Source organism: Mustelus asterias, chromosome 4 (genome assembly GCF_964213995.1).
Source record: "Mustelus asterias chromosome 4, sMusAst1.hap1.1, whole genome shotgun sequence".
NCBI lineage: Eukaryota > Metazoa > Chordata > Chondrichthyes > Carcharhiniformes > Triakidae > Mustelus > Mustelus asterias.
This window is the reverse complement of record NC_135804.1, coordinates 135,376,365-135,402,194: the sequence shown is the minus strand read 5'-3', so window position 1 is coordinate 135,402,194 and position 25,830 is coordinate 135,376,365. Positions and strand designations below refer to the sequence as shown.

General features: G+C 45.8%; 1 protein-coding gene and 1 pseudogene across 1 annotated transcript; one reads left to right on the top strand and one right to left on the bottom strand.

Annotated features, from left to right (window-relative positions):
- Window positions 1–811: 811 nt before the first annotated feature.
- On the top strand, window positions 812–25,108 carry ids (iduronate 2-sulfatase). Its single transcript, XM_078211776.1, has 9 exons — window positions 812–1,051; window positions 5,975–6,111; window positions 9,221–9,398; window positions 11,037–11,125; window positions 13,310–13,510; window positions 17,336–17,506; window positions 18,396–18,522; window positions 19,791–19,964; window positions 23,353–25,108. Exons 1-9 carry the CDS (start codon window positions 940–942, stop codon window positions 23,814–23,816), a joined length of 1,653 nt encoding a protein of 550 aa, XP_078067902.1. The 5' UTR covers window positions 812–939; the 3' UTR covers window positions 23,817–25,108.
- On the bottom strand, window positions 16,966–17,168 carry LOC144493226 (U2 spliceosomal RNA; annotated as a pseudogene).
- Window positions 25,109–25,830: the final 722 nt, after the last annotated feature.

Sequence of the window (25,830 nt, the reverse complement as noted above, 5' to 3'; positions counted from 1 at the left end):
CTTCTGCACTGTAGCGAAGTTTTAGTGTCACAAGTGGGCTTACACTAAGATTGCAATGAAGTTACCATGAAAATCCCCGAATCGCCAGACTCTGGTGCCTGTTCAAGAACTTAGCATGGTCAATGCACCTAACCAGCATGTCTTTCGGACTGTGGGAGGAAACTGGGGCTCCCAGATGAAACCCACAAACACAGGGAGAACATGCATCATCCGCACAACTGGTGACTCAAGGCCGGAATCAAACCCGGGTCCCTGGCGCAATGAGGCAACAGTGCTAATCACTGTGTCACCGTGCCGCCCCTAATCAAATTGACTCTAAACAATGGTAAAATTGCTGTTCAAGGGAGTACTACAGATGTTGGAATCTGAGACAAAAACAGAAAATGTTGGAAAATCTCAGCAGGTCTGACAGCATGTGTGGGGAGAGAATAGAACCAATGTTTCGAGTCTGGATGACCCTTCATCAGAGCTTGAAACGTTGGCTCTATTCTTTCTTCACAGATGTTGTCAGACCTGCTGAGATTTTCCAGCATTTCCCGTTTTTGTTTGAGAACAGCATTGTGTAATGGGGAACAGTCGCTGTTTCAGCCACACTTGTCATTTCAATTTAAAATGTTTCTGAAAGCGGATGAAATTGACCAAATATTTTGACTCGCTGACCAATCGCTGCAAGTGTTGCATTTTTGTTTTGCTTGGTTGGCAGCGATTGGTGTGACTTGTCATTTCAGCTCCCTGGATTTCCGGTGCTGTGAGACTGACTGGATTGAATGGCAGCAGATTGCACCATCAGGTGTTGAGAGAAGGCAATGGAAGGCGGGCTCTGAAGGCTGGCTGGGGACCTGCGGAAGCTCCGCTTTCGGCTGGGTATCTGCGAGGAATCCGGCTCGGGGATATGAACTGAATCCATCTCCGCCGCAAGTCCAAAGGAGGCTTCTCAGAATGAGCCGCAAGTCGGGGCTAGGAGCGGCGCTGGTGGCGGCGCTGTTAACCTGTTGTGCGGGCTCCAGGCAGCTGGATCCCAGTGCAGCCAAGGACTGTGTGCGGAAGGAAGGTACACCGACAGGACTAGCACAGGGATCTATCGTCCGGGTGATTTGACCTGGAATCAAAGGATGCATCCACAAATTGAGTTCCAGAGCACAGCGACAATACTGGGGTTGGGTCAGAAATAAAGCTACATGAAGTATAAGTTCAGCCCAAAGCTTTCTATAAAATACTTTTGAATTGCAGTCATTGTTGCAAAGGAGGAAGTGGGATCTGTCTTTTCAATGATGTTAGCTATTTAGCAGCAGAATCATGGAATTCCAACAGTGCCAAAAGAAGCCATTCGGCCCATTGAGTCTGCACTGACTCTGACAATATTTTAAAAATCTCAGCAGGTCTGGCAGCGTCTGTAAGGAGAGAAAAGAGCTGACGTTTCGAGTCCAGATGCCCCTTGGTCAAAGCTTTGACAAAGTTTGGCAAACTATTCCTTTAAACAGGGCTTTGACAAAGGGTTATCTGGACTCCAAGCGTCAGCTCTTTTCTCTCCTCACGGATGCTGCCAGACCTGCTGTGATTTTCCAGTGTTTTCTCTTCTGGTTTCAGATTCCAGCATCCGCAGTAATTTGCTTTTATCTGACAATATATTACCCTGGACCATCCTATCCCCGTAACCCCACACATTTACCATGGCTAATCCATCCAACCTACAAATCTTGGGACGCTAAGGGACAATTTACCATGGCCCATTCATCTAGCTCGCAGAGCTTTTGATTTGATTTATTATTGATACATGTATTAGTATACAGTGAAAAGTATTGTTTCTTGCGTGCTATACAGATAAAGCATACCGTTTCTTAGAGAAGGAAAGGAGAGAGTGCAGAATGTAGTGTTGCAGCCATAGCTAGGGAGTAGAGAAAGATCAACTTAGTCCGAGGTAGGTCCATTCAAAAGTCTGATGGCAGCAGGGAAGAAGCTGTTTTTGAGTTGGTTGGTACGTGACCTCAGACTTTTGTATTTTTTCACGACGGAAGAAGGTGGAAGAGAGAATGTCTGGGGTGCGAGGGGTCCTTACTTATGCTGGCTGCTTTTCCAAGGCAGAGGGAAGTGTAGACAGAGTCAGTGGATGGGAGGCTGGTTTGAGTGATGGACTGGGCTACATTCACGACCTTTTGGAGTTTCTTGTGGTCTTAGACAGAGCAGGAGCCATACCAAGCTGTGATACAACCAGAAAGAATGCTTTCTATGGTACATCTGTAAAATTTGGTGAGAGTCGTAGTGGACATGCTAAATTTCCTTAGTCTTCTGAGAAAAGAGAGGTGTCTTTGGTCTGTGGGAGGAAACTGGAGGAACCGGAGAAAACCCACACAGATCCAGGGAGAACGTGCAAACTCCACAAAGACAGTCTCCCAAGGCTGGAATTGAACCCGGGTCCCTGGCACTGTGAGGCAGCGGATCTAACCACTTACTCGTGGAAATAGTGTCACAGCGTCATTTGACACCCACTACCAAGGGCAGTTTGAGCGTCAGTTTAATTAATTATTCCCTCAGTACAGTGCTGGGAGTGTCGGCCTAGATTTGTGCACAAGGCCTTTTAGTGGAACTTGGATCAGCAACTTCTCTGCTTCAGAGGCCAGAATCTGGGGAAAACCCACCATTTTATCCCTTTAAACAGGGTATTTTGGCTAGAATTTTGTGAGTAATACATTGAAAAGTATAAGATTCTGAATGGGCTTGATAAGGTAGATGCTGATAGATAGTTTCCACTGCTCAGGGTCTCAGGATAAGAGGCTGATCATTTAGGAACGAGATGAGAGGAAATTAGTTCAATCAAGGGCCAGAATTCTCCGATGTCTTTTGCCTTACCGGCAAGAATGGAGAATTTGGCACTTGATCAAAACTCCGTTCATTGCAGCGGGACTGGAGAATCCCAGCCGCGGGTGAGGGATGCAAAATGGATACAATCAGTAAGAAGCAGATCATCCTTGAGAAAGAAAAAACATTGCAGGGCTATGGGGAGAAAGCAAAAGAGTGGGTCTAATTGGATATGCTTTCATAGGTCTGGCACAGGCAAGATAGGCTGAGTAGTGTCCCTTTGTGCTGTATGACTGCATGAAAACCATCACTGTTAACTCTGTAGTGTTATCTACTGTACACAGTTGCATTGGGATGGAAACTTTTGCAACCATGCCTTTATGTTAAAGGAACTAATGTCAAGTTTCATCACTTTGCATAATTTGTTGATTAATTGGAAATGTCACACACACTGAAACTGATGTAGGCAGTGATAAAAAGAAGTTTGAAATCTCAGAAATTGTTTGTCCTGGCACGATGCTTGTTTTAAATCTGGAGGTCTGGGGGAGGCAAAGGCCGAGTGATATTATCACTAGACTATTAATCCAGAAACTCAGCTAATGTTCTGGGGACCCAGGTTCGAATCGACAAATGGTGGAATTTGAATTCAATAAAAAATATCTGGAATTAAGAATCTACTGATGACCATAAAACCATTGTCGGAAAAACTCATCTGGTTCACTAATGTCCCTTTAGGGAAGGAAATCTACCACCCTTACCCGGGTCTGGCCTACATGTGACTCCAGAGCCACAGCTTCAGGCAACTAGGGATGGGCAATAAATGCTGGTCAGCCAGCGATGCCTATGTCCCACGAATATAAAAAAAACGTGTTCACTTCTCTTCACAATCGTAGACCTAGCCAATTCTGATATTGTTAGAAGAACTATCCCGGTTCAATATCAAGTCATGGAAGAAATTACAGATTGTGTGTCAGTCATTTCTAGGATATGTTGAAAAATTCTATGTGTGTATTGAACACCAAATTTTGTTGACACACACAAGGAGAAAGTGATCTTCTATAATAAGTGGGAGACAGCGAGGCAATGGTCCATTACAAGCTGCTCAGGAGGCCCCAGTGGCAAAGAAAATGAATCAGCAGCCTGGTTTATGTCAACACTGGAAAGCAATTTCACCCCGTCCAATTATTACACTTCAAAAATGTTCTCCAAAGCCGTTGCTGCTAATGTACTCGAGGGAGTTTTTGATTAGAATTGTAAGATGTGCATATTGAGGTCATGTAACGTTAAATTAAATAGTTGCTTGGTAGTGCAGAACTTAAGCATTGCTGCTGAAAGATTTTTTTTGGCAAAGCTGCTCTTCTTACACTGATCAGGAAATTAGCAAGAATACAATAAGGGAAATCAACAAGTTTACACTGGATGAGAAGAGCATGCAGGTTGGCTCGCAAGTGGTCTCTGATTGGTAGAGTCATTGCCATGGAGACTGCACTAGGTGATGGTGATTGACAGTTAACTGCCAAGCATTGTTTGAAATTTAAACCAAGCAGCTTGACTCTGACTGGTCATGGCATTGACCTCAGGAATGAAGCAGTGAATGGCTGTCACTCAAAAACAGAAAATGCTGGAAAATATCAGCAGGTCTGACAGCATCTGTGGAGAGAGAATAGAGCCAACACTTTAAGTCTGAATGACCCTTCGTCAGGACTTATTTAGCTGAAATAGGTGCAACATGTGTATGCTTTCATCCTGGTTGCAAAGAATAGAGAGGGCCCTTTGTATTAATATATGTAGCTTCCAGTACACGCAAGCACGCCACACTGTGAACCCAACTGACAATCTTAACTTGGCTAACAGTATAATTCTTGGCAAATTATTTAACAAATGTTGACCAATTGCGGAGTCACAGCTCATGTTGGACACTGCGCTTTGCGTTTGCAAGCACGGATTGGTTTGGCATGATCTGTACCTTGCCCGTTGTGAACAGTGTAAGGGACATGTTGTTGGATACAGTCCGCCAGTCTTTGGGAGGCACGGCCTGCATATGTAGCATCACATTGACACTGAAATTCACATCCTACATTACTCATTTGTGTGCGAGGTGGAACGTCCTTCTGGCTGGATGGCAGCATCATGTTACATAGAAACTAGAAGCAGGAGTAGGCCATTCGGCCCTTTGAGCCTGCTCCACCATTCATTTTGATCATGGCTGATCATCAAATTCAATATCCTGATTCCCCCCTTCCCCCCATACCCCTTGATACCTTTAGTCCCTGGCCCTATATGTAATTTCTTCTGAAATCAGACAATATTTTGGCCTCAACTACTTTCTGTGGTAGTGAATTCCACACATTCACCACCCTCTGGGTGAAGAAATTTCTCCTCACCTCAGTTCTAAAAGGTTTACCTCTTATCCTCAAACTATGACCCCAAGTTTTGGACTCCCCCACCATTGGGAACATTCTTTCTGAATCTACCCTGTCTAGCCCTGTTAGAATTTTATAAGTTTCAATACGATTCCCCTCTCACTCTTCTAAACTCCAATGAATATAATCCTAACCAACATGGTCCCTTCATATCCCTGCCTGCCATCCCAGGAATAAGCCTGGTCAACCTTCGCTGTACTCCCTCTATAGCAAGGACATCCTCCCTCAGATAGTGACACCAAAACTGCACACAATATTCCAGGTGTGGCCTCACCAATGCCCTATTAGTGGAGAATGCCACCATGTTGCTACTGCATGGGAGCAGTGTGAAACGGTTGATTTAAAGTAAAAGTAAAGTAAAGTTTATTTATTAGTCACAAGTGGGCTTACATTAACACTGCAATGAAGTCACTGTGAAATTCCCCGAGTCGCCACACTCCGGCGCCTGCTCGGGTCAATGCACCGAACCAGCACGTCTTTTGGAGTGTGGGAGGAAACCCACACGGACACGGGGAGAACGTGCAAACTCCACACCGACAGTGACCCAAGCCGGGATTCAAACCTGGGTCCCTGGCACTGTGAGGCAGCAGTGCTAACCACTGTGCCACCGTGTCGCCCCTGCCAAAGTGCCGCCCACTGACTTTCCTTCCACTGTAATCTTGCGAATATGAATGCAAATCAAACACCTGCGACAAAAAATGTCCTTTCTTCACAGCAACATTAGATTACTAATATTGAACTTTTTCTGCCATTAGGAAAGATGAATGTCCTCTTCATTGTTGCTGATGATCTGCGCACGAGTCTGGGATGTTATAGTGATCCGATTGTGAAATCACCCAACATTGACCAGCTTGCGTCCAAGAGTGTCGTTTTCAAAAATGCATTTGCCCAAGTAAGTTAAGCAGTTACTGTGTATGAAGATGAAACCACGGCATTGTACTTGTATAATCCAAAATAAAATTATCTGGCATAATGCATAAGAAATAGCCTTTGTCTTAGTCAGGTCAATTCAACTCGTACTTTAATACTTGTTACCTCTGTTTCCATTTAACTTATTCAGAGAATCTTGAAGCACAGAAGGGGTAATTCAGCCAATCACGGTATCTTCTTGAAATTTACTAGGATGCTACCGGGACTTGATGGTTTGAATTATAAGGAGAGGCTGATTACACTGGGACTTTTTTCTCTGGAATGTAGGAGACTTAGGGGTGATCTTATAGAGGTCTATAAAATAATGAGGGGCAATGATCAGCTAGATAGTCAACATCTTTTCCCAAAGGTAGGGGAGTCTTAAACTAGAGGGCATAGGTTTAAGGTGAGAGGGGAGAGATATAAAAGGGTCCAGAGGGGCAATTGTTTCACACAGAGGGTGGTGAATGTCTGGAACACTCTACCAGATGTAGTAGTAGAGGCGGGTACAATTTTGTCTTTTGAAAAGCATTTAGACAGTTACATGGGTAGGATGGGTGGTGAAGGATATAGGCCAAACACAGGCAATTGGGACTAGCTTAGTGGCTAAAAAAAAGGGCGGCACAGACAAGTTGGGCTGAAGGGTCTGTTTCCATGCTGTAAATCTCTGTGACTCCATGACTCAATCTAAATAGTAACCCCTCCTCCACTTTCCCCCATGGTCTGGCATTTTTTGAATATTTATCCAATTTTCTATTGAAAATGAATCTGCTTCTGCCGCCTTTTCAGCCAGTGAAATCCAGATTATCATAACCTGCTGTCCAAAGATCACCAAAATATTAACAAATTTCCCCGTTATCTGGAAATCTCAGCCGAGTGTACTTGTGCATTTAACAGAGCACTGTTGCAATATCTTATTTCAAAATATAGATACATGTCCTTTTCCCTCAGGTGTCCTTTGATCAAGGCTTCCAAGTTTTATGTGTGGATATTTGCTATATCTAATAGACATTCCCCGATATTTATCCACATCGCTTATTCTATGTTCAGCCCATCTAATTAAAGGTCCAATTCTATTCAAATGCAATGGGCGGGATTTTCCGGCCACGCTCGCCCCAAAACCGGAAAATCCCACCCGAGGTCAACGGACCCTTGCATGGTCCACCCCCCGCCCGCAACGATTCCTCTGGCGGGCGGGACGGCAAAATTCCCCTCAATGAATCGCTTTTCTATTCATTTATTTGTCCACATATCAGTCAAGAGAGGAAATCTTGTCTGATTTTCCCGTCCCTAATCTGTGGATGGTGAGGATAGTTCCACTTTGTCAACTGTGACTCAGTAGTCACTCTCTTGCCTCTGTGTTGAAAGGTTATGGGTCTCAAACTAGACACTTTTAGTTTGCAGCCCTTTATAGCTTCTTCTGTGATTAACAATCCATACTGACACTCCAACTCAGCACTGAGGGAGGTACTGTCTTTCAAATGAAACTTAAAAGAGAGGCTTTGTCTCCTCTCAGGTGGGTTAAATGCATCCCAAATGTTGACACCTAAAGGGCTGATTTCATAGAAACCCTCTAGTGCAGAAGGAGGCCATTTGGCCCATCGAATCGGCACCAACTCTTACCCGGGCTTACCCCATAATCCTATGCATTTACCACGCTAATCCCCCTAGCCTATATATCTTGGGACACTAAGGGGCATGATTAATCCACCTAGCCTCCACACCTTTGGACTGTGGGAGGAAACCAGAGCACCCAGAGGAGATCCATGCAGACACGGGGAGACTGCAAACTCCACACAGACAGTGAATGAGGCCGGAATCGAACCTGGGTTGCTGGCGTTGTGAGGCAGCAGTGCTAAGCACTATGCCAGCATGCCACCCACACATCCCATGATGCTATTTCTACGAAGAGCCAAGCATGTCCCCAGGTCTGAACTATATTTATCCCAGAATCAACATCACAATAACAGATTATCTGGGCATCATCACATTGCTGTTTGTGGGAGTTTGTTCTGTGCAAATTGTCTGTTGTGATTCTTACATTACAACAGTGACTACACTTCCAAAGTGCTTTATTGGCAGTCGACCGCTGATACCCTAAGGCCGTGAAAGTTTCTGTAAACATGCAAGTCTTTATTTCTACTCCAAATGTGATCTGCACGGGTGAAAGGTCAAGCCTGATTTCTCCTTGCAATCACAAAAGAAAATGTTTGGGATGTGCCTTTATACTGGTCATTGAGAGTTTTGAGCTTCTGAGAGTCCCACATGTATACTGAGTTAACAATGACCACATTGTGCTCAAGATACTTGCACTCTTAAACCCCAGCCCAAATTTCTGTGGTGAGTTTAATGGACAATTGATTGGAAAACTGCAAGTTCTTCAAAATAGCAGGAAAGGTCGGGAATTCTCCCTTGGTGGAGAATTCTAGAACCAGGGCACATAGATTCAAGATGAGTGGCAGTAGGTGCAGAGGCGAAATGAGGGAGAACTTTTTTACGCAGAGGGTGGTAGGTGTCTGGAATTCGCTGCCCGAGTTGGTGGTGGAGGCAGAGACCCTAAACTCATTTTAAAATACCTGGATCTGCACCTTAAGCGCTGTAAGCTATAGAGCTATGGGCTGGGTGCAGCAAGGTGGGATTAGAAAAGGCACCTTCGGGTGTCTTTGAGCTGGGATGGACAAGATGGGCTGAATGGCCTCCTTCTGTGCTGTAACATTTCCATGGTTCTCGGATGCAGTTTGTACAAAAGCAATGCAAAGTGACCAAAAAGTTCTGGAGGTTTGTGATGTATTTCTTAATCTCCTGAATTTGCCCATTAATAAATGAGTCTTGTTGACACACTGGGCGGGATTTTCCGGCTACCCTCGCCCTGAAACTGGAAAATCCCGCCCGAAGTCAACAAACTTTTCCATGGTCCGCCCCTCGCCCGGTCCGATTCCCGTGACGGGCAGGACGGTAAAATTCACCCCACTGCTATTTTTCCTGTGAGATCTGCTCTGGTGCATGTCCAGTGCAACTTGAGGAAGTTGCTGATGTGATTCTGATGTACGAATTTGGGATGGCAAATAACTCTTCTCTTTCAATGCTTGCAGCAAGCTTTATGTGGGCCCAGCAGAACATCATTTCTAACCAGTCGCCGACCTGATACCACCCGGCTTTACGATCACAATTCTTACTGGAGGGCACATGCTGGGAACTACACCACACTGCCTCAGTATTTGAAGATGCATGGCTACATAACGTTGTCAGTGGGAAAAGTCTTTCATCCAGGTAAGGTCTCCGCTTCTGCGTTCCACATTCCCACTTACCCCTGATTACTTTTCCTCTTATTATTATTCTCTTGCTTATCAAAGAATTTATCTACCTCTGCCTTAAAACTATTCAGCAACTGCTTCCACCACATTTCAGGAAGAGAGATCCAAAGACTCATGACCCACTGAGAGAAATAAATTCTCCTCGTCTTTGTCTTAAATGAGCAGCACCTTGTTTTTAGACAGTGACCCTTCATTGTAGGCTCTCTCACAAGAGGAAGCATCCTTGCCACATCCTGTCAAATGGTGGGGGCAAGCCAGGTGTGGTGGTCAGGGAGTGTGGGGAGCCGTTGTGGGGTACGGGTGTAGTGGGAGGTCAATGGGTGGGGGTAGTGGGTGGATAATCGAGGGTGACAGGTAGAGGGGGTGGTCGGGGTGGGGGGGCATGATGGGGTTTGGGAGGATAGTCGGGGATGGGGTAATCTGTTCAGGGGTTAGCCAGGAATTAGGGGTCTTTTTATTTGGAGAATTCAAGCACATCTTGTGATAGTAAGTTCCACATTCTAACGACTCACTTTTGCCTATTTCCCAAGTGGATTTATTAGTAACAATCTTGTGGTTATCCCTCGCTACTTTGGATTCTCCCAGAAGTGGGAAACATTTTCTTCACGGTTTACACTGTCCAATCTGTTTATAGTTTTTTATTTCCGCTCAGCGTCCCTCCCTTGGCTTCCTGTCTTCGCGAACATAGCGGTATGGTGGCACAGTCGTTAGCACTGCTGTCTCACAGCACCAGGGTTCGAAAGACATGCTGGCTAGAGGTGCATTAGCCATGCTTAATTTGCCCTCAGTGTACCTGAACAGGTGCCAGAGTGTGGCGACTAAGGGATTTTCACAGTAACTTCACAGAACGTTTTTTGGACTGTGGGAGGAAACCGGAGCACCCAGAGGAAACCCATGCAGACACGGGGAGAACGTGCAAACTCCTTATAGACAGTGACCCAAGCCGGGAATCGGACCCAGGTCCTTGCGCTGCGAGGCAGCAATGCTAACCACTGTGCTGCCCTGTTCGTCACTGTTCTTCCTATATCAGCAAAGTGACTGCACTTCAGAAGTAAATAATTGGCTTTAAAGTGCTTTGAGACATCCATGAGTTGAGAAAGGCACTTTTTAAATGCAAGACCTTCATCGTTTACTTGCAACCAGGACACAGAGCACACGGTGCAGATCATGGGCAACAATTCTTGTGTCTAGAGAGGTGTTGAGATTTGGGGCAATTTGATTCATTTCACAAGTGTTTCTATTGACACAAATTGATTGAATAGAAGGATATGTCTTTTGGACTGGATGGAGGGGAAGAAACTTTTATGGAGCATAAACATTTGCTCAGACCAAGGGGGCTGTTTCTCTGTAAAAGCAATCTTTGAAACTTCTGCTGTGTTAAGGTTCACATTGACTGTACGCAGCAGAATGAGGTCGCTAATTGAAATGATGATCTTTCTTTACTTACTGTACCAGCGATGTGGCATAAAAAAAGCTAACATCTGGCTTCCTTTTATCTCAAAATGTTTTTGTCTTTGATATGTTTCATTTTAATATAGTCTTTGAGGCCTGATCAACGACACTAAACTGAACTGAAATGTCCCTCATCTTTCAGGGATCGTGTCCAATCATACAGATGATTATCCTTACAGCTGGTCCGTTCCTCCGTTTCATCCTTCAACACAGAAATATAAAAATGCAAAGGTAAAGCTTGAATGTTATGTTTAGCGAAGGGGATGAATGTGATGTTGACAGTGCTGCTGCGGACACTTCGTCAACCAATGTGGATTTGCGTCAATCATAAGCCAAGGCTTCTTCTGTAGTACGTCCCAAGCCCATGACCTATGCTACTTAGGGGGACATGGGCAACATACCCATGGGAACACCATTTTCAAGCTGCACAGCATGCTGACCTTGACAATGTTCCTCCGTTCGGGACTAGATTAGAAACTCCAAGGTATGTTATGAAATTAGACTAGACCCCAACTATTTCTGATTTTAGCATTAGTGTGAGCATGAGGTGTTTTACTCCAGGTATGATTCTATTGACCCATTCGGAAGCTTTTATTAAAACAAACTTTATTTAATAATACAGTTTAACTATAACAAAAATAATTAGCATATCTTTACCAATTGGAACACTCAAACACGACAGGGCTATCTCTATTAGTTCCAATTTAAACAATACAACCATAGATGTACACTCCTCTCCAAAAACACACAGGCTTACATGAGTTGCCAGTCCTCAAGCATTTTAACACCTGTGGACAGAGATACAGAAAGACACTTGTCTTTTGACTCTCAGATAGCAGCCTCCAGAGAAAGACACATCTTCAAACAGCAGAACTCCAGAGAGAGAAAGAGCTGCTCCTTTCAAATTCAAACAGCAACTTCCTGTTTTTCTCATCATAAGCCTAGCTCCGCCCATTCACATGATTCTCTTTTCTTGTCAGTCAGCCTAATTAAACCCGACCCTGCAACCCCAGTGGACAGCCCTTAAAGTAACAAAAAATGCAATAGCTGAGATTAAAACAGACACCCCAGTAACTCGCAACAACTTTTCTCCTGCACTATCAGCATGTCAGCTGTGGTTGTAGACAAATTGACACTGTTTAAATGGAGTTGAATTATAGAACAGTCCCTTCACAAGAAACATGACACAAAGGCTTTTCTTAAAGGCACAGTATCATCATACTTCAGTCTTTCTATCCGAAGGTGATTGTCCGTAACTGAGGAAATCTGCTCTTGGATCTGTTGCAGTGGAGTGCCGACAGATCATCTCATCTTCACAGATCTGTGCCGGTATCTCAAATGTTAGAGGTCGATTTGGCAACACTGCTACAGTCGCGCCTTTGTTTCAGGGCGATGATTCATTAACATCTTTACCTGATTGTAATGCCTGATATTTTGACAGCCAGAATAATTTCAGCCAAAAATCATGCGATATATGATGGGAGAAGTTCAGCTTCCTGCTGTTCCATTCTCTCCACTATCTTGCTTGAATAGTTAGTGTGTGTTCGCATGTGGCTGCATCTGAGTATCACCAATCAAGTGTGAGTAATGAATGGAGCTGTGACCAGATTCTAAAGACCAGATACTGACCTATTCAGATCCTTTGGCAGAATTCAGTAATGATGACCATGGTATTTGATTTGATTGGATTTTTGATTTGATTTATTATTGTCACATGTATTAGTATACAGTGTAAAGTATTGTTTCCTGCTTGCTATCCAGACAGAGCATACCGTTCATAGAGAAGGAAAGGAGAGAGTGCAGAATTATGAAAGGCATAGATAGGGTGAACGGTGGGAAGCTTTTTCCCAGGTCGGTGGTGACGTTCACGAGGGGTCATAGGTTCAAGGTGAGGGTGGGGGGAGGTTTAACACGGATATCAGAAGGACGTTTTTTACACAGAGGGTGGTGGGGGCCTGGAATGCGCTGCCGGGCAAGGTGGTGGAGGCGGACACACTGGGAACGTTTAAGACTTATCTAGATAGCCACATGAACGGAGTGGGAATGGAGGGATACAAAAGAATGGTCTAGTTTGGACCAGGGAGTGGCGTGGGCTTGGAGGGCCAAAGGGCCTGTTCCTGTGCTGTATTGTTCTTTGTTCTTTGTAATGTAGTGTTACAGTCATAGCTAGGGTGTAGAGAAAGATCAACTTAGTGTGAGGTAAGTTCATTCAAAAGTCTGATGGCAGCAGCAGGGAAGAAGCTGTTCTTGAGTCGGTTGGAATGTGACCTAATGCATTTGATAAAAGAACATGTGTTTCTGCGGTAAAATTTTACCATTGAATTTCTGCGAGTGATGTGTAGCGTGACAGCCCATTCGAAAGATGGATGCCGAATGCAAAAAGAACGTCATTAACTGTGTGCTTTCTTCAGCTAGGTCTGCAAAGGACCCGATGGTAAAAAGCATGCAAACTTGGTTTGCCCAGTGGACGTTGAGGAAATGCCGGAACGCACACTGCCTGACATACAGAGTACCAAAGAAGCAATTCGGCTATTGAAGAACGTGAAAGGCCTGGAAAGCCCTTTCTTTTTGGCTGTTGGTTATCACAAGCCGCACATCCCACTGAAATATCCGAAGGTAACAGCTCCATAGACTAATGAAATCTCTGGGAGCTGACTGATATATCTTTCTGTGTGTGCACATTAGTTTAACACAATACAAATACTGCAGAAATTGCAGTAAAATGTATATAATGTCTGCTTGTGTCATAGGGCAACATGGTGGCACAATGGTTAGCACTGCTGCCTCACAGTGCCAGGGACCTGTGTTCAATTCCGACCTTGGGTCACTGTCTGTGCGGAGTTTGCACATTCTCCTCATGTCTGCATGGGTTTCCTCTGGGTGCTCCGGTTTCCTCCTACAGTCCAAAGATGTGCAGGTTAGGTGGGTTGGCCATGCAAAATTACCCCTCAGTATGTAAGTTAGGTGCATTAGCTATGGTGGATGTGCTGTGCTGCAGGGGGATGGGCCTGGGTTGGATGCTCTTTGGAGGGTCAGTGCAATCTCAATGGGCCGAATGGCCTCCTTCTGCACTGTATGGATTTTATGATTCTACAACACAATATAATTATGCTTCTAGTAAAAATAACTTGCCTTCCACGACCTCAGAATATCATAGAATCATAGAATCCTTGCAGTGCAGAAGGCCATTCGGCCCATTGAATCTGCACTGACCACAGTCCCACCCAGGCCCTATCCCCATTTACCCTAGCTTTTCCCTCTGACACTAAGGGCCCGATTTTACCATTGCGTCACACCTGTTTTCGGGTGCAAAAACGTGGTAAAGTTGGGCGTGAGGCCATTAACGCGATCCGTGCCCATGTCCACACAGATGCCCACTTTACCGAGGTCTGGAAATGGCCGCGATGCGATTTGCGCCCGAAACAAGCGCAACGGCGATTTAAATGCATTTGCATGCATTTAAGTTTAATTAATGAACTGCCCGCCCAACTTTATCAGCATTTCCCCCTTTACCACCGCGTTTGCCAATCCGGAATCGGGCCAAAATGGACATGCTGAATAAGAATCTGTTTTGGGCGCTCCAGCTGCTGAAGAAGTGAGTTCAGAGCTTCCAACGGCTCTCTGACTCAGATCGGTGGTGGGGGGGGGGAGGGAGGGGGGAGGCCCGATCGTTGTCTGGCGGGGGGGGGGCTGGAGGGAGGTGGGCTAGATCATTCTCTGGTGAGGGGGTGAGGAGGGAGGAGGAGGCAGGTCATGTGTACCTCTGGGCGGGAGGAGGGGAGTGAGGCCAGATCATTCTCTTGGGGGGGGGGGGGGGAGTGAGGCCAGATCATTCTCTGGGGGGAGGAGGGGGAGGCCAGATTATTCTCTGCTTTGGGGGAGGGGTAGGAGGGAGGCGGGTAAGATGTATCTCTGGTGGAGGGGGGGGAGGCCCGATGGCTCACTGGTGGTGGGGGGGGAGACAAGATGAATATCTGGTGGGGGGGATGGGGGTGGGGCAGGGGGGTCCACTGCCACTCTGCGGGCAATCGGTGGGGGGAAGGGGGCAGGGGGTCGCGATCGGTCTGTGTAGCAGGGGGTGTGAGGATGAGGAGGACAGTGATTTCTGTGGGGGCCATCACTCCCGCCTTTCACTCCTGGGCCGCTTTATCCGCTTTCTGCGGCCCGGGAGCAATCTGACACGGGCGCGCTTTTTCAAATTTTTTTCTAACTGCACATGCGCAGTTCAGAGCTCCGATCATTTCGGGTGCAATAAGCCCCGCCCACAGCACGATTCAGACCCGTGAGTTTTTTTCAGGCTAAGTGCTAATGGGGGCGCCTGAAAGCAGATTTCCAAGTCGGATCTGAATTGCGCCCAGATTCAGCACTTAGAATGAAAATGGTAAAATCAGGCCCTAAGGGGCAATTTAATGTGGCGAATCGACCTAACCCGCACATCTTTCGACAGTGGGAGGAAACCGGAGCACCCAGAGGAAACCCACGCAGACATAGAGAGAATGTGCAAACTCCACACAGACAGTGACCCAAGCCGGGAATCAGACCCGGGCTCCTGGTGCTGTGAGGCAGCAGTGCTAACCACTGTGCTGCCCATAGCAATGAGGCTGTAAAACACTTTTGAGTCAATGGAATATTGTTGAAGTGCAGCCTGTGTTGTAATCTAGAAAATGCAACAGCCAATTTGCACACAGCAAGTTCCCTCAAACAGCAATGTGATAATGATCGGATAATGTTTTGGCAATGTGATGAATATTGGTCAGGATACGAGGGAGCAGTCCAATACTATATTTCGAAATAGTGCTGTGGGGGTAAATGGGTCTCAGTCCCTGGAAAGCAGCTGCTCCCTCAATGCAGCTCCTGTGGCCCTGAAATGAAGGGTTAACCGAGATTTTGTGCAAGGGGAAATGGATGGAAATTTGAACTTTTGGAGAGCATGTTCCATATGAATTGTATGACATGGAGCGAATGCTGAAAGTTTGTATGTATTTCTATTCTTCGGATTTTATATTTGTATGTCAAACATTAAGGCCGGAATTTTGCCATCCCGCCCACCACTGGAATTTTAGCGGGGAGGTTGCGGAGAATGTGAAACCCTATTGATGGTTGGGTAGGAATTTCCGGCTTTGAGACCAGCGCGGCCGGAGAATTCTGCGCCGAATCTATGGATATCATCCTGATCCAGAATAAAAATGCTGCATTGATGGAGGTGCTGGACAATTAAGTATAGAGCTATCATTGTGCAGACCACTCTTTAAACCTGAGAAAAGAGTAAAATACTGGGATGCTGGAATCTGAAGCAAAGACAGAAAATGCTGGAAAACCTCAGCAGGTCTGACAGCACCTGTAGGGAGAGAATAGAGCCAATGTTTTGAGTCGAGTTGACCCTTCGTCAGGCACTCTTTAAACCTATTGCCTTGTACTCATGTAGGATTGAAAGTATGTAGTTCTGTGGACCAGTGTCTGATACTGCTGAGAATAAATGGCATAGAGCTTGGAAACCACAAGAACATAAGAAACGGGAGCAGGAGAATACCATACAGCCCCTAGAGCCTGGTCCACCATTTAATAGGATATTGAATTCGATGATCAGCCTTGATCAAAATGAATGGTGGAGCAGGCTCAAAGGGCCAAATGGCCGACTCCTGCTTCTAGTTTCCATAAAAGCATGGTTAGTCTGTTCTTGGCCTCAACTCCACTTTCTTACCTCTTCCCCCAAAACAACCTTGTTGATCAAAAATCTATCTAACTCAGCATTAAATATATCCAATGATCCAAAATCCACTACTCTCTGAGGTAGAGAATCCCAAAGATTAACAGCCTTAGGGAGAGAAAATTCCTTATCCTGAAACGGTGTCCCCTGGACTTTCCCCACGAGGGAGAAACAGCCTCTCAACATCTATACTATCAAAATCCCTCAGAATCTTGTCTTTCAATAAGATCACCATTTTAAAAAATACTTTTCCAATTCAATCAAATCAAATCCAATTCAGAGTCTCAACAAGTTGAGACATTTCCGATCCAGGCTGACAAGACAGGGCAGGCGACCAAACCACCCTGTCCTGGGCCCGATCTACATGAGCCAAGCTGATTGGAGGAGCAAAGCAACACCTCCTCCAAGACTTGAGCTCATTTGCATCTTAGCCAAAAGGCCGGGATGCCGCTTTTAAAAATTGCTTCATATGAAACATATGAAGCTTCAATGTAACCCAATGACTTCAACCAAGTGCAGCATCCAATCCTACTACACTTGATCTTAGCCAAAAGGCCGAGAAGCGATCACCATTGCTTAATGCTTTTAGCTCCAAGTCTCCTCAAACGCTACTTGAACCGATTTGATCCTGGGGGATGCAGGAGAGATCTTACATTTTTATAAGGCTTGAGGCTGCATTTTTGTCAAGATTTTTTTGCATACATCCAAACTTGTGTGATTTCTGTTCTGTTCAGGAATTCTTAAAATTGTATCCACGTGACAAGATCCCTTTGGCACCTGATCACAAAGTCCCACTGAAACTACCCCCAGTGGCATATAATCCATGGACTGACCTAAGAATCAGAGATGACGTGAAGGCTCTCAATATAAGTTTTCCATATGGCCCCATTCCTGATGACTTTCAGGTAGGTGTTTAATCTGATCTTAAAGGGGGTGAATGAAAGTACCAGATGCTAAACTAAGTTTTCTATACACATGGTGAAGAGATGGATTTGTAGCTTCTATACATCTTGACTGGGTAAGATTTTAAAGTTTTGAAGTTTATTTATTATTGTCACTGTAGGCTTACATTAATACTGCAATGAAGTTATTGTGAAAATCCCCTAGTTGCCACACTCCGGCCCCTGTGCGGGTTCACTGAGGGAGAATTTAGCGTGGCCAATGTACCTAAGCAGCATGTCTTTTGGGCTGTGAGGCGAAACCGGAGCACCCGGAGGAAACCCACGCAGACACGGGGAGAATGTGCAGGCTCTGCACAGACAGTGACCCAAGCTGGGAATCGAACCCGAGTCCTTGGTGCTGTGAGGTAGCAGTGCTAACCACTGTGCCGCCCAATGGTGATGTATTCAAAGTCTTGTTATGGATTTTGAACCATTTCATGAGATGATGTCCTCTTTAGAAGCCTTCAGTCTCTCCCAATGTCCAACTCTTGGTTGGTCTCTGGAAATGGAACATTTTTGTCTATATTTGAGACTTGGATGTTACACTATAGTTTCGGTGTTGCTGTCAACACAGAAATATGTTGCCCATCAATGTTCAGCATATCTTGCGTATGAATGTTGAATGAGCCTTTCACAGAATTCAGCAGCACAGAAGGAGGCTGTTTCCCCGCCCCCCCCCCCCCTCCCCCTCCCCTCTCACACAGTTATTTTGGAATGTCTCAGTGCTCCTCCGGTCAGTGGGTTGTTCCATCATGCAGGTGGAGGGTGAGGAGATGGGAATTTTAGCCCGAATGCCAACACAAGAGATTTTCAATGATGAGGCAGTGCAATTTGTGATCTTTGTATCTTGCAGGTGCTAATTCGCCAGAGTTACTTTGCTGCCGTCTCCTATATGGACACTCAAGTAGGCCGACTGCTGAATGCACTGGACGAGCAAGAACTGGCCAATAATACGATTGTTGTGTTTACTGCTGACCACGGTGAGCTATAAACTTGTGTCATAGAGTCATAGAGGTTTACAGCATGGAAACAGGCCCTTGGCCCAACTTGTCCATGCCGCCCTTTTTTTAAAAAACCCTTAAGCTAGTCCCAATTGCCCGCATTTGGCCCATATCCCTCTATACCCATCATACCCATGTAACTATCTAAATGCTTTTTAAAAGACAAAATTATACCCGCCTCTACTACTACCTCTGGCAGCTTGTTCCAGACACTCGCCACCCTCTGTGTGAAAAAATTGCCCCTCTGGACACTTTTGTATCTCTCCCCTCTCACCTTAAACCTATGCCCTCTAGTTTTAGACTCCCCTCCCTTTGGGAAAAGATATTGACTATCTAGCTGATCTGTGCCCCTCATTATTTTATAGACCTCTATAAGATCATCCCTCAGCCTCCTACGCTCCAGAGAAAAAGGTCCCAGTCTATCCAGCCTCTCCTTATAACTCAATCCATCTGTCTGGTTGGGTAAGGGAGAAACTTGGAATCCATACAGTGCAGAAGGAAGCCATTCGGCCCATTGAGTCTGCACTGACAGCAGTCCTATCCAGGCCCTATCCCCATAACCCCACGTATTTACCCTGCTAATCCCCCTGACACTAAGGGGCAGCTTGGCATGGCAAATCCACCTAACATGCACATCTTTGGAGCTTGTGAAGAAACTGGAGTACCAAGAGGAAACCCACGCAGACACAGGGAAAACGTGCAAGCTCCACACAGTCACCCAAGGCCGGAACTGAGTCATAGAGTCATAGATTCATAGAGGTTTACAGCAAGGAAACAGGCCCAAATTGTCCATGCCGCCCAGTTTTTATCATTAAGCTATTCCCAATTGCCCATATTACCCTTTAGAGAAGGAAATCTACTCTCCTTTTCCAGTGTGACCTTGACGTGACTCCAGTCACTCACTGCCCTTGCAAGAGGCCCGAGTAATCCATTCAGGTGTGTCAAACTGCTGCCAATGGTTCAATAACAAAGTTGCACCAACCTTCTCGAGGGTGACCTGAGTGGACAACAAACATTCAACATCCTGAGAATGAACTGAAAAAGAAGTTGCTTCATTCCAGTCCCCCACTGAGCGACGTTGTTCAGTAGACCATTACTCCAAGGAATTTCCAGAATAATTCAGTGGAATAACAAATTTGCTGTTAAATTCCAAACTTGAAATCTCAGTGGACCAGATTCCTCATTCAGTAATATTTTAGTATTGTGGTTTTGAATTGATGTAGACCTATCGTCTTGTTTGCTTTTAGGTTGGGCACTGGGCGAACACGGAGAATGGGCTAAGTATAGCAACTTTGATGTGGCCACTCGTGTCCCTTTGATGTTTTATGTACCAGGAATGACTGAAGCTTTTCCCCGTCTGGGTCAAAGGATGTTTCCTTTTATTAATCCCTTTACTGATAAAGTGGGGCATATGCCCACAGGTAGGTTTAAACTGAATGTCATGGTAAGTCCGTCTGAAAAATTTCTGTGAAGGTGGAATAGGGATGTCGTTATCCCAACTGGACTCTCATGCTCAAAATTCAAATGTACTTTGTCTTGAGTACGTGTAATGTATGCAAAGTCTAGTTGAGTGTACTAAAGAAAGAAAATGTAACACTGCAAAACCTAGGAACTAATAAACTCCACATTATAGCCGCACAATATCTCAACTAGTTCCCATTTTCCTTACTTTTAACAGATGAGCAAAATATTTTTAACTGATGCATTGAGACATGAGTGAAAATTAGTGACTGTGCGAATCAACATTTTCCCAGAGTTGAAATGTCTAATACCAGGGGGCATGCACTGAGAAGGTGAGATGGGGAAAGTTCAAAGGAGATGTCAGGGGTAAGTTTTTTATGATGTGGAGATGCCGGCGTTGGATTGGGGTGAACACAGTAAGAGTTTTAACAACACCAGGTTAAAGTCCAACAGGTTTATTTGGTAGCAAACACCATAAGCTTTTGGAGCGCTGCTCCTTCGTCAGATGGAGTGGAAATGTGCTCTCAAACAGTGCACAGAGACACAAAATCAAGTTACAGAATAGTATTCTGCACTGTTTGAGAGCACATTTCCACTCCATCTGACGAAGGAGCAGCGCTCCGAAAGCTTATGGTGTTTGCTACCAAATAAGCCTGTTGGACTTTAACCTGGTGTTGTTAAAACTCTTAGTAAGTTTTTTATACAGCGAAGGGTAGGTGTCTGGAACATGCTGCCAGGGGTGCTGGTGGAGGCAGATACGATAGAGACGTTTAAGGAGCTTTAAGATGAGCACATGAATATGCAAAGAGTAGAGGGATATGGACCAAGGGCAGGCAGAGGGATTAGTTTAATTTGGCATCGTGTTTGGCACAACATCATGGACCAAAGAGCCTGTTTCTTGTGCTGCACTGTTCTATGTTCCAGATACCCACAGCGCTGTTAGAGAAGGAGTCCCATGATTTTGGCCCAATGAAAGTGATGGAAACACTATTTAGATCTAAGTTAGGATGGTCTGTGACCTGGAGGGGAATTTGGCCTTCCAGGAAGTAGAGGTCATGGGTTTGGAAGATGCCGTCAAAGAAGACTTGGCAAGTTGCTGCCATACATCCTGTTGATGGTATGCATGGCTGCCACTGTGTGTCGGTGGTGGAGGGGGTGAATGTTGAAGCTGGTGGATGGGGTGTTAATCAAGTGAGCTGCTTTGCCCTGGATGGTGCTGAGCTTCTTGAATGCTTTTGGAGCCGCACTCATCCAGGCACGTTGAGAGCATTATCACACTCCTGACTTGTGCCTTGTAGATGGCGGACAGGCTTTGGGGAGGCAGGAGGTGAGTGAATTGCTGCAGAATTCCTGATCTCTAACCTCTTTGTGAGTGCAATAACAGAAAGAAGTGAAATTAATAAAAGCAAAACAGCGCGGATGCTGGAATTTGAAAAATGGAAAATGCTGGAAAATCTTGAAGTCTAGCAGCATCTGTTGAGAGAGAAAATGGAGTTAATGTTTTGAGTCTTCAGTGCTAAAGAGAGGGAGAAATGTGTTGCATGATACACTGGGTAAGAGGGGGTGGAGGAACTGGAACAGAGTATAAGGTCAGGGATTGGTGGAAGCTCGGAGAGACTGCAACAAAGATGTGTGGATAACAAGACAGGGAACCGCTAATGACAGGAGGTGCTAGTATTTGCATAAAGGTATCAGAATGTGTTCATGGGAGAATAAATGTCCATATTCAGTGAAAGCAAAACTTAAGAGCAAGCCCAGTGGTTGCGGGGTGGGGGGTAGGGGGGGTTGGGGGGTGGGGGTGGGGGGGTGAGGGGGGGTTGGGGGTGGGTGAGGGGGGATGAGGGGGTGGTGGGGGGGTGAGGGGGGGTGGTGGGGGTGGGGTGGCGGCGGGGTTGTATTGGGACAGAAAATGGTTGATATGTTTAAAAAAAGGTTAAGATGGAGGAGAAGGGTCACAGTCTAAAGTTGTTGAACTCAGTGTTGAGTCCTGAAGGCTGTAATGTGCCTAATCAGACGATGAGGTGCTGTTTCTCCAGTTTGTGTTGGGGTTCGCTAGAACTGGGGGGGGCACGGTGACACAGTGGTTAGCACTGCTGCCTCACAGCGCCAGGATCCCAGGTTCGATTCCCGGCTTGGGTCACTGTCTGCGCAGAGTCTGCATGTTCTCCCCGTGTCTGCATGGGTTTCCTCTGGGTGCTCCGGTTTCCTCCCACAGTCCGAAAGACGTGCTGGTTAGGTGCATTGACCCGAACAGGCGCCGGAGAGTGGTGACTAGGGGATTTTCACAGTAACTTCATTGCAGTGTTAGTGTAAGCCTTACTTGCGACTAATAAATTAAAAAAAAAATTGCAACAGGCCAAGGATGGACATATGGACAAGAGGGCAAGATTCTGCACTCAAATTGCAAGAGACTGGAAGGTTGGGGTCGTGCTTGCGGACTGAGCGAAAGTGTTCCACAAAGCGTTCACCCAGTCTGTATTTAGTCTCCCCGGTGTAGAGGAGACCGCATTGGGAGCAGCAAATACAGCAGACCAAAATGAAGGAGGTGTAAGTGAAATGTTGCTTCACCTGAAAGGAGTGTTTGGGGTCTTGGACGGTGAGGAGGGAGGAGGTAAAGGGACAGGTGTTGCCCCTCCTGCGATTGCAAGCAGAGGTGCCATGGGAAGGGGATGAGAAGTTCGAGGTGATGAAAGAGTGGACCAGGGTGTCACAGAGGGAGTGGTCCCTGAAAAATGCTGACATGGGGTGAGTGGACAGATATGGGTTAATTGAATGAATTTAATTAAGTTAAACCATCCTGACGCTTGCTATTTCAGTTGAATAAAGGAAGGTTACAGAGATAGAAAGATACAAGATCATGAAGGTTTTTATACACAAGTGTCTTAACTTTAATTTGGCTCCTTACCTCAGCATTTCCCATGTTGGGTAAGGTGACAGCGATGACCCTTGACATCAAGGCAGTGTTTGACTGAGTGTGGTAGAAAGGAGCCCGAGAAAAGCAAGCGTCAATGGGAAGCTCTCCACAGGTTGGAGCCATACCGAGCACAAAGGAAGATTTTTGTGGTGGTTGGATGTCTATCATCGCAGTCTTGGGGTTACGGTTATAGGGCCTGGATGGGATTATGGTCAGTGCAGGCTCGATGGGCCCAATGGCCTCTTTCTGCACTGTAGGGATTCTATGGGATGATCACTTTTTGTTTTTGACACTTCTTACGCAGTAAGCCAGTTCTACTCCTGCGTGTAAAATAGCAGCACTGCCTGGACAAACACCCAATTTTCCTACGTACTTATTAGTGTAATTTGTTTCTATACAAAGCAAATTGATCAAGTATTTAAATTTTGTTACAGGGTCGATGAGGAATGTCAATGTGGAATTGGTGGACCTCTTCCCGACACTCTGTCAGGTTCTTGGGTTACCTTGCCCTCCAGTATGTCCAGCATCTTCCTTTCATGTCGATCTTTGTACCGAGGGAAAGAGCATGGCCAATTATTTATCCTCCAGTGCCATGACATGGAACCATGAATCGATCGCCTTCAGTCAATATCCCCGGCCGGCAGACACACCCCAGCCCAACTCTGACCTCCCTCGGCTGAAGGACATTCGAGTCATGGGATACTCGATCCGTTCTGTTGATTACAGGTACACGGAATGGGTCAGTTATAATGCGTCTACGTTCAGTGCCAACCTCAGTGACATTCACGCTGGAGAGCTTTATTTTCAGAAAACTGACCCAGGAGAGGATAACAACTTGTACAACAGTGTTGAGTTTGCTGGAGTGAAACAAAAACTTTCAACCTTGCTTAAAACATGAGTCCTTTCTTTTGTGAGGTAGTTGTGCTAAATTTTTAAGCAGCATTATGACCTCTGCAGATGGGCAAAATGCCCGAAGGATGAATATCCAGATTTTATCTGCTATTTTTTATTTTAATTTTTTACAAATGTAATACTGCTTTTACATAGCTAATTGAGCAGAAGTAATTTTATGCTCTTGAGATTGGAAGGAGAGCAATTTCATTTGTATAGCACCTTGGATGTCCTAAAGTGTTTCATTCTTTTGAACCACATGCATTGTTATTTGTTCGGCAAAAGTGACAAGCCAATCAGCAGCAACGTTCCAGAAATGTGTAAACACGCAGGCGATAAAGAAGGCAAATGGTATGTTGGCCTTCATAGTGAGGGGATTTGAATATAGGGATAGGGATGTTTTACTGCAATTGTATAGGGCGTTGGCGAGGCCACACAATCCTTATCTGAGGAAGGATGTTCTTGCTCTCGAGGGAGTGCAGTGAAGGTTTACCAGGCTGATTCCTGGGATGGCAGAATCGACATATGAGGAGAATCTAAATCGGTTAGGATTATATTCATTGGAGTTTAGACAAGTGAGAGGGGATCTCATAAAAACTTATAAAATTCTAACAGGGTTAGACAGGGTAGATTCAGAAAGAATGTTCCCAATGCTGGGGGAGTCCAGAACTAAGGGTCATAACTTGAGGATAAGGGGTAAACATTTCAGGACTGAGGTGAGGAGAAATTTCTTTACCTAGAGGGTGGTGAATGTGTGGAATTCACTACCACAGAAAGTAGTTGAGGCAAACTTTGTGACTTCAAAAAGAAATTAGATATAGCTCTTGGGGCTAAAGGGATACGGGGGTGGGGGGGGAGGGGGGATTGAATTTGATGATCAGCCATGATCATAATGAATGGCAGAGCAGGCTCGAAAGGCTGAATGGCCTCCACTTAATTCTATTTTCCAGGTATGTTTCTATATAAGGTAAGGTAAAGTCGCCATTGTCCCAGATGACCATAAGCTGCTCCCCCTTTGAGAGGGAGAGCTGACTTGGTGGTGATTTAACCTGAGGATCACCACACCTCAGACAAGGGGTGAGTTTGAGGAGGCGGGGCCTTCATGAATGACCTCTATGTTTCTGTGAATGTAAACATCAAATTTGGATGTGTTCTTGGTTGCTGAATAAATTGTTTGAATAAACTGTTTGCCGAGGACATCAAGAAAACTCCTCTGCACTCATTTGAATAATGCCATGGCATTATTTCTAGGATTTTGACCCAACGCCTGTGAAGGAACGACGATATATAAATGCAAGTCTCCACGACAAATGTCCCCCACTCTCTGCCTCTGTCTCTCCTCTCGTGGAACTTTTCAAAACAATTGGTGCTTATGTAAACCCCTCTCTAACACTCTCTCTTCTTCCCCCCCCCCCCCCCCCCCCCCCCCCCCCCCCCACACACACACACACACACACACACACTCTCTCTCTCAGCCTCCGGTCATTCACCTACTTAGACACCAATGGGCCCTGCTCCTGCAGTCCATCCTATACTCTGGATGCCTCGCCCGACTTCCCAGCATCGCAGTTCCTGGGCTCCCCATTCCTGGGCTCATTATTCGTGAGCTCCACAGCCCTCAGCTCCCAGCTGTTGGGCTCTTTGGCTTTCAGCTCCCCACTCTGTGGTTTCCTGTTCCTGGGCTCCCCAGTCCTGGGACCACCAATCCTGGGACCACCAATCCTGGGATCCCCAATCCTGGAGTCTCCAATCCTGGAGTCTCCAATCCTGGAGTCTCCAATCCTGGAGTCTCCAATCCTGGAGTCTCCAATCCTGGAGTCTCCAATCCTGGAGTCTCCAATCCTGGAGTCTCCAATCCTGGAGTCTCCAATGCAGGGTTCCCCAATCCTGGGACCTCCAATCCTGGGACCCCCAATCCTGGGACCCCCAATCCTGAACTCCCTGGCCCTCCGCTCCCCAGACCCCGAACACACTGTGGCTGGTGTTCACTGCTCCTCCAATCACAGCTTGTTTCTCTCCCA

Coding starts and splice junctions, on each gene's coding strand:
- ids (XM_078211776.1), top strand. CDS start 940: ATGAGCCGCAAGTCGGGGCTAGGAGCGGCGCTGGTGGCGGCGCTGTTA. Junction 1,052..5,974: donor GGACTGTGTGCGGAAGGAAG/GTACACCGACAG, acceptor TTCTGCCATTAG/GAAAGATGAATGTCCTCTTC. Junction 11,126..13,309: donor AGAAATATAAAAATGCAAAG/GTAAAGCTTGAA, acceptor TTCTTCAGCTAG/GTCTGCAAAGGACCCGATGG.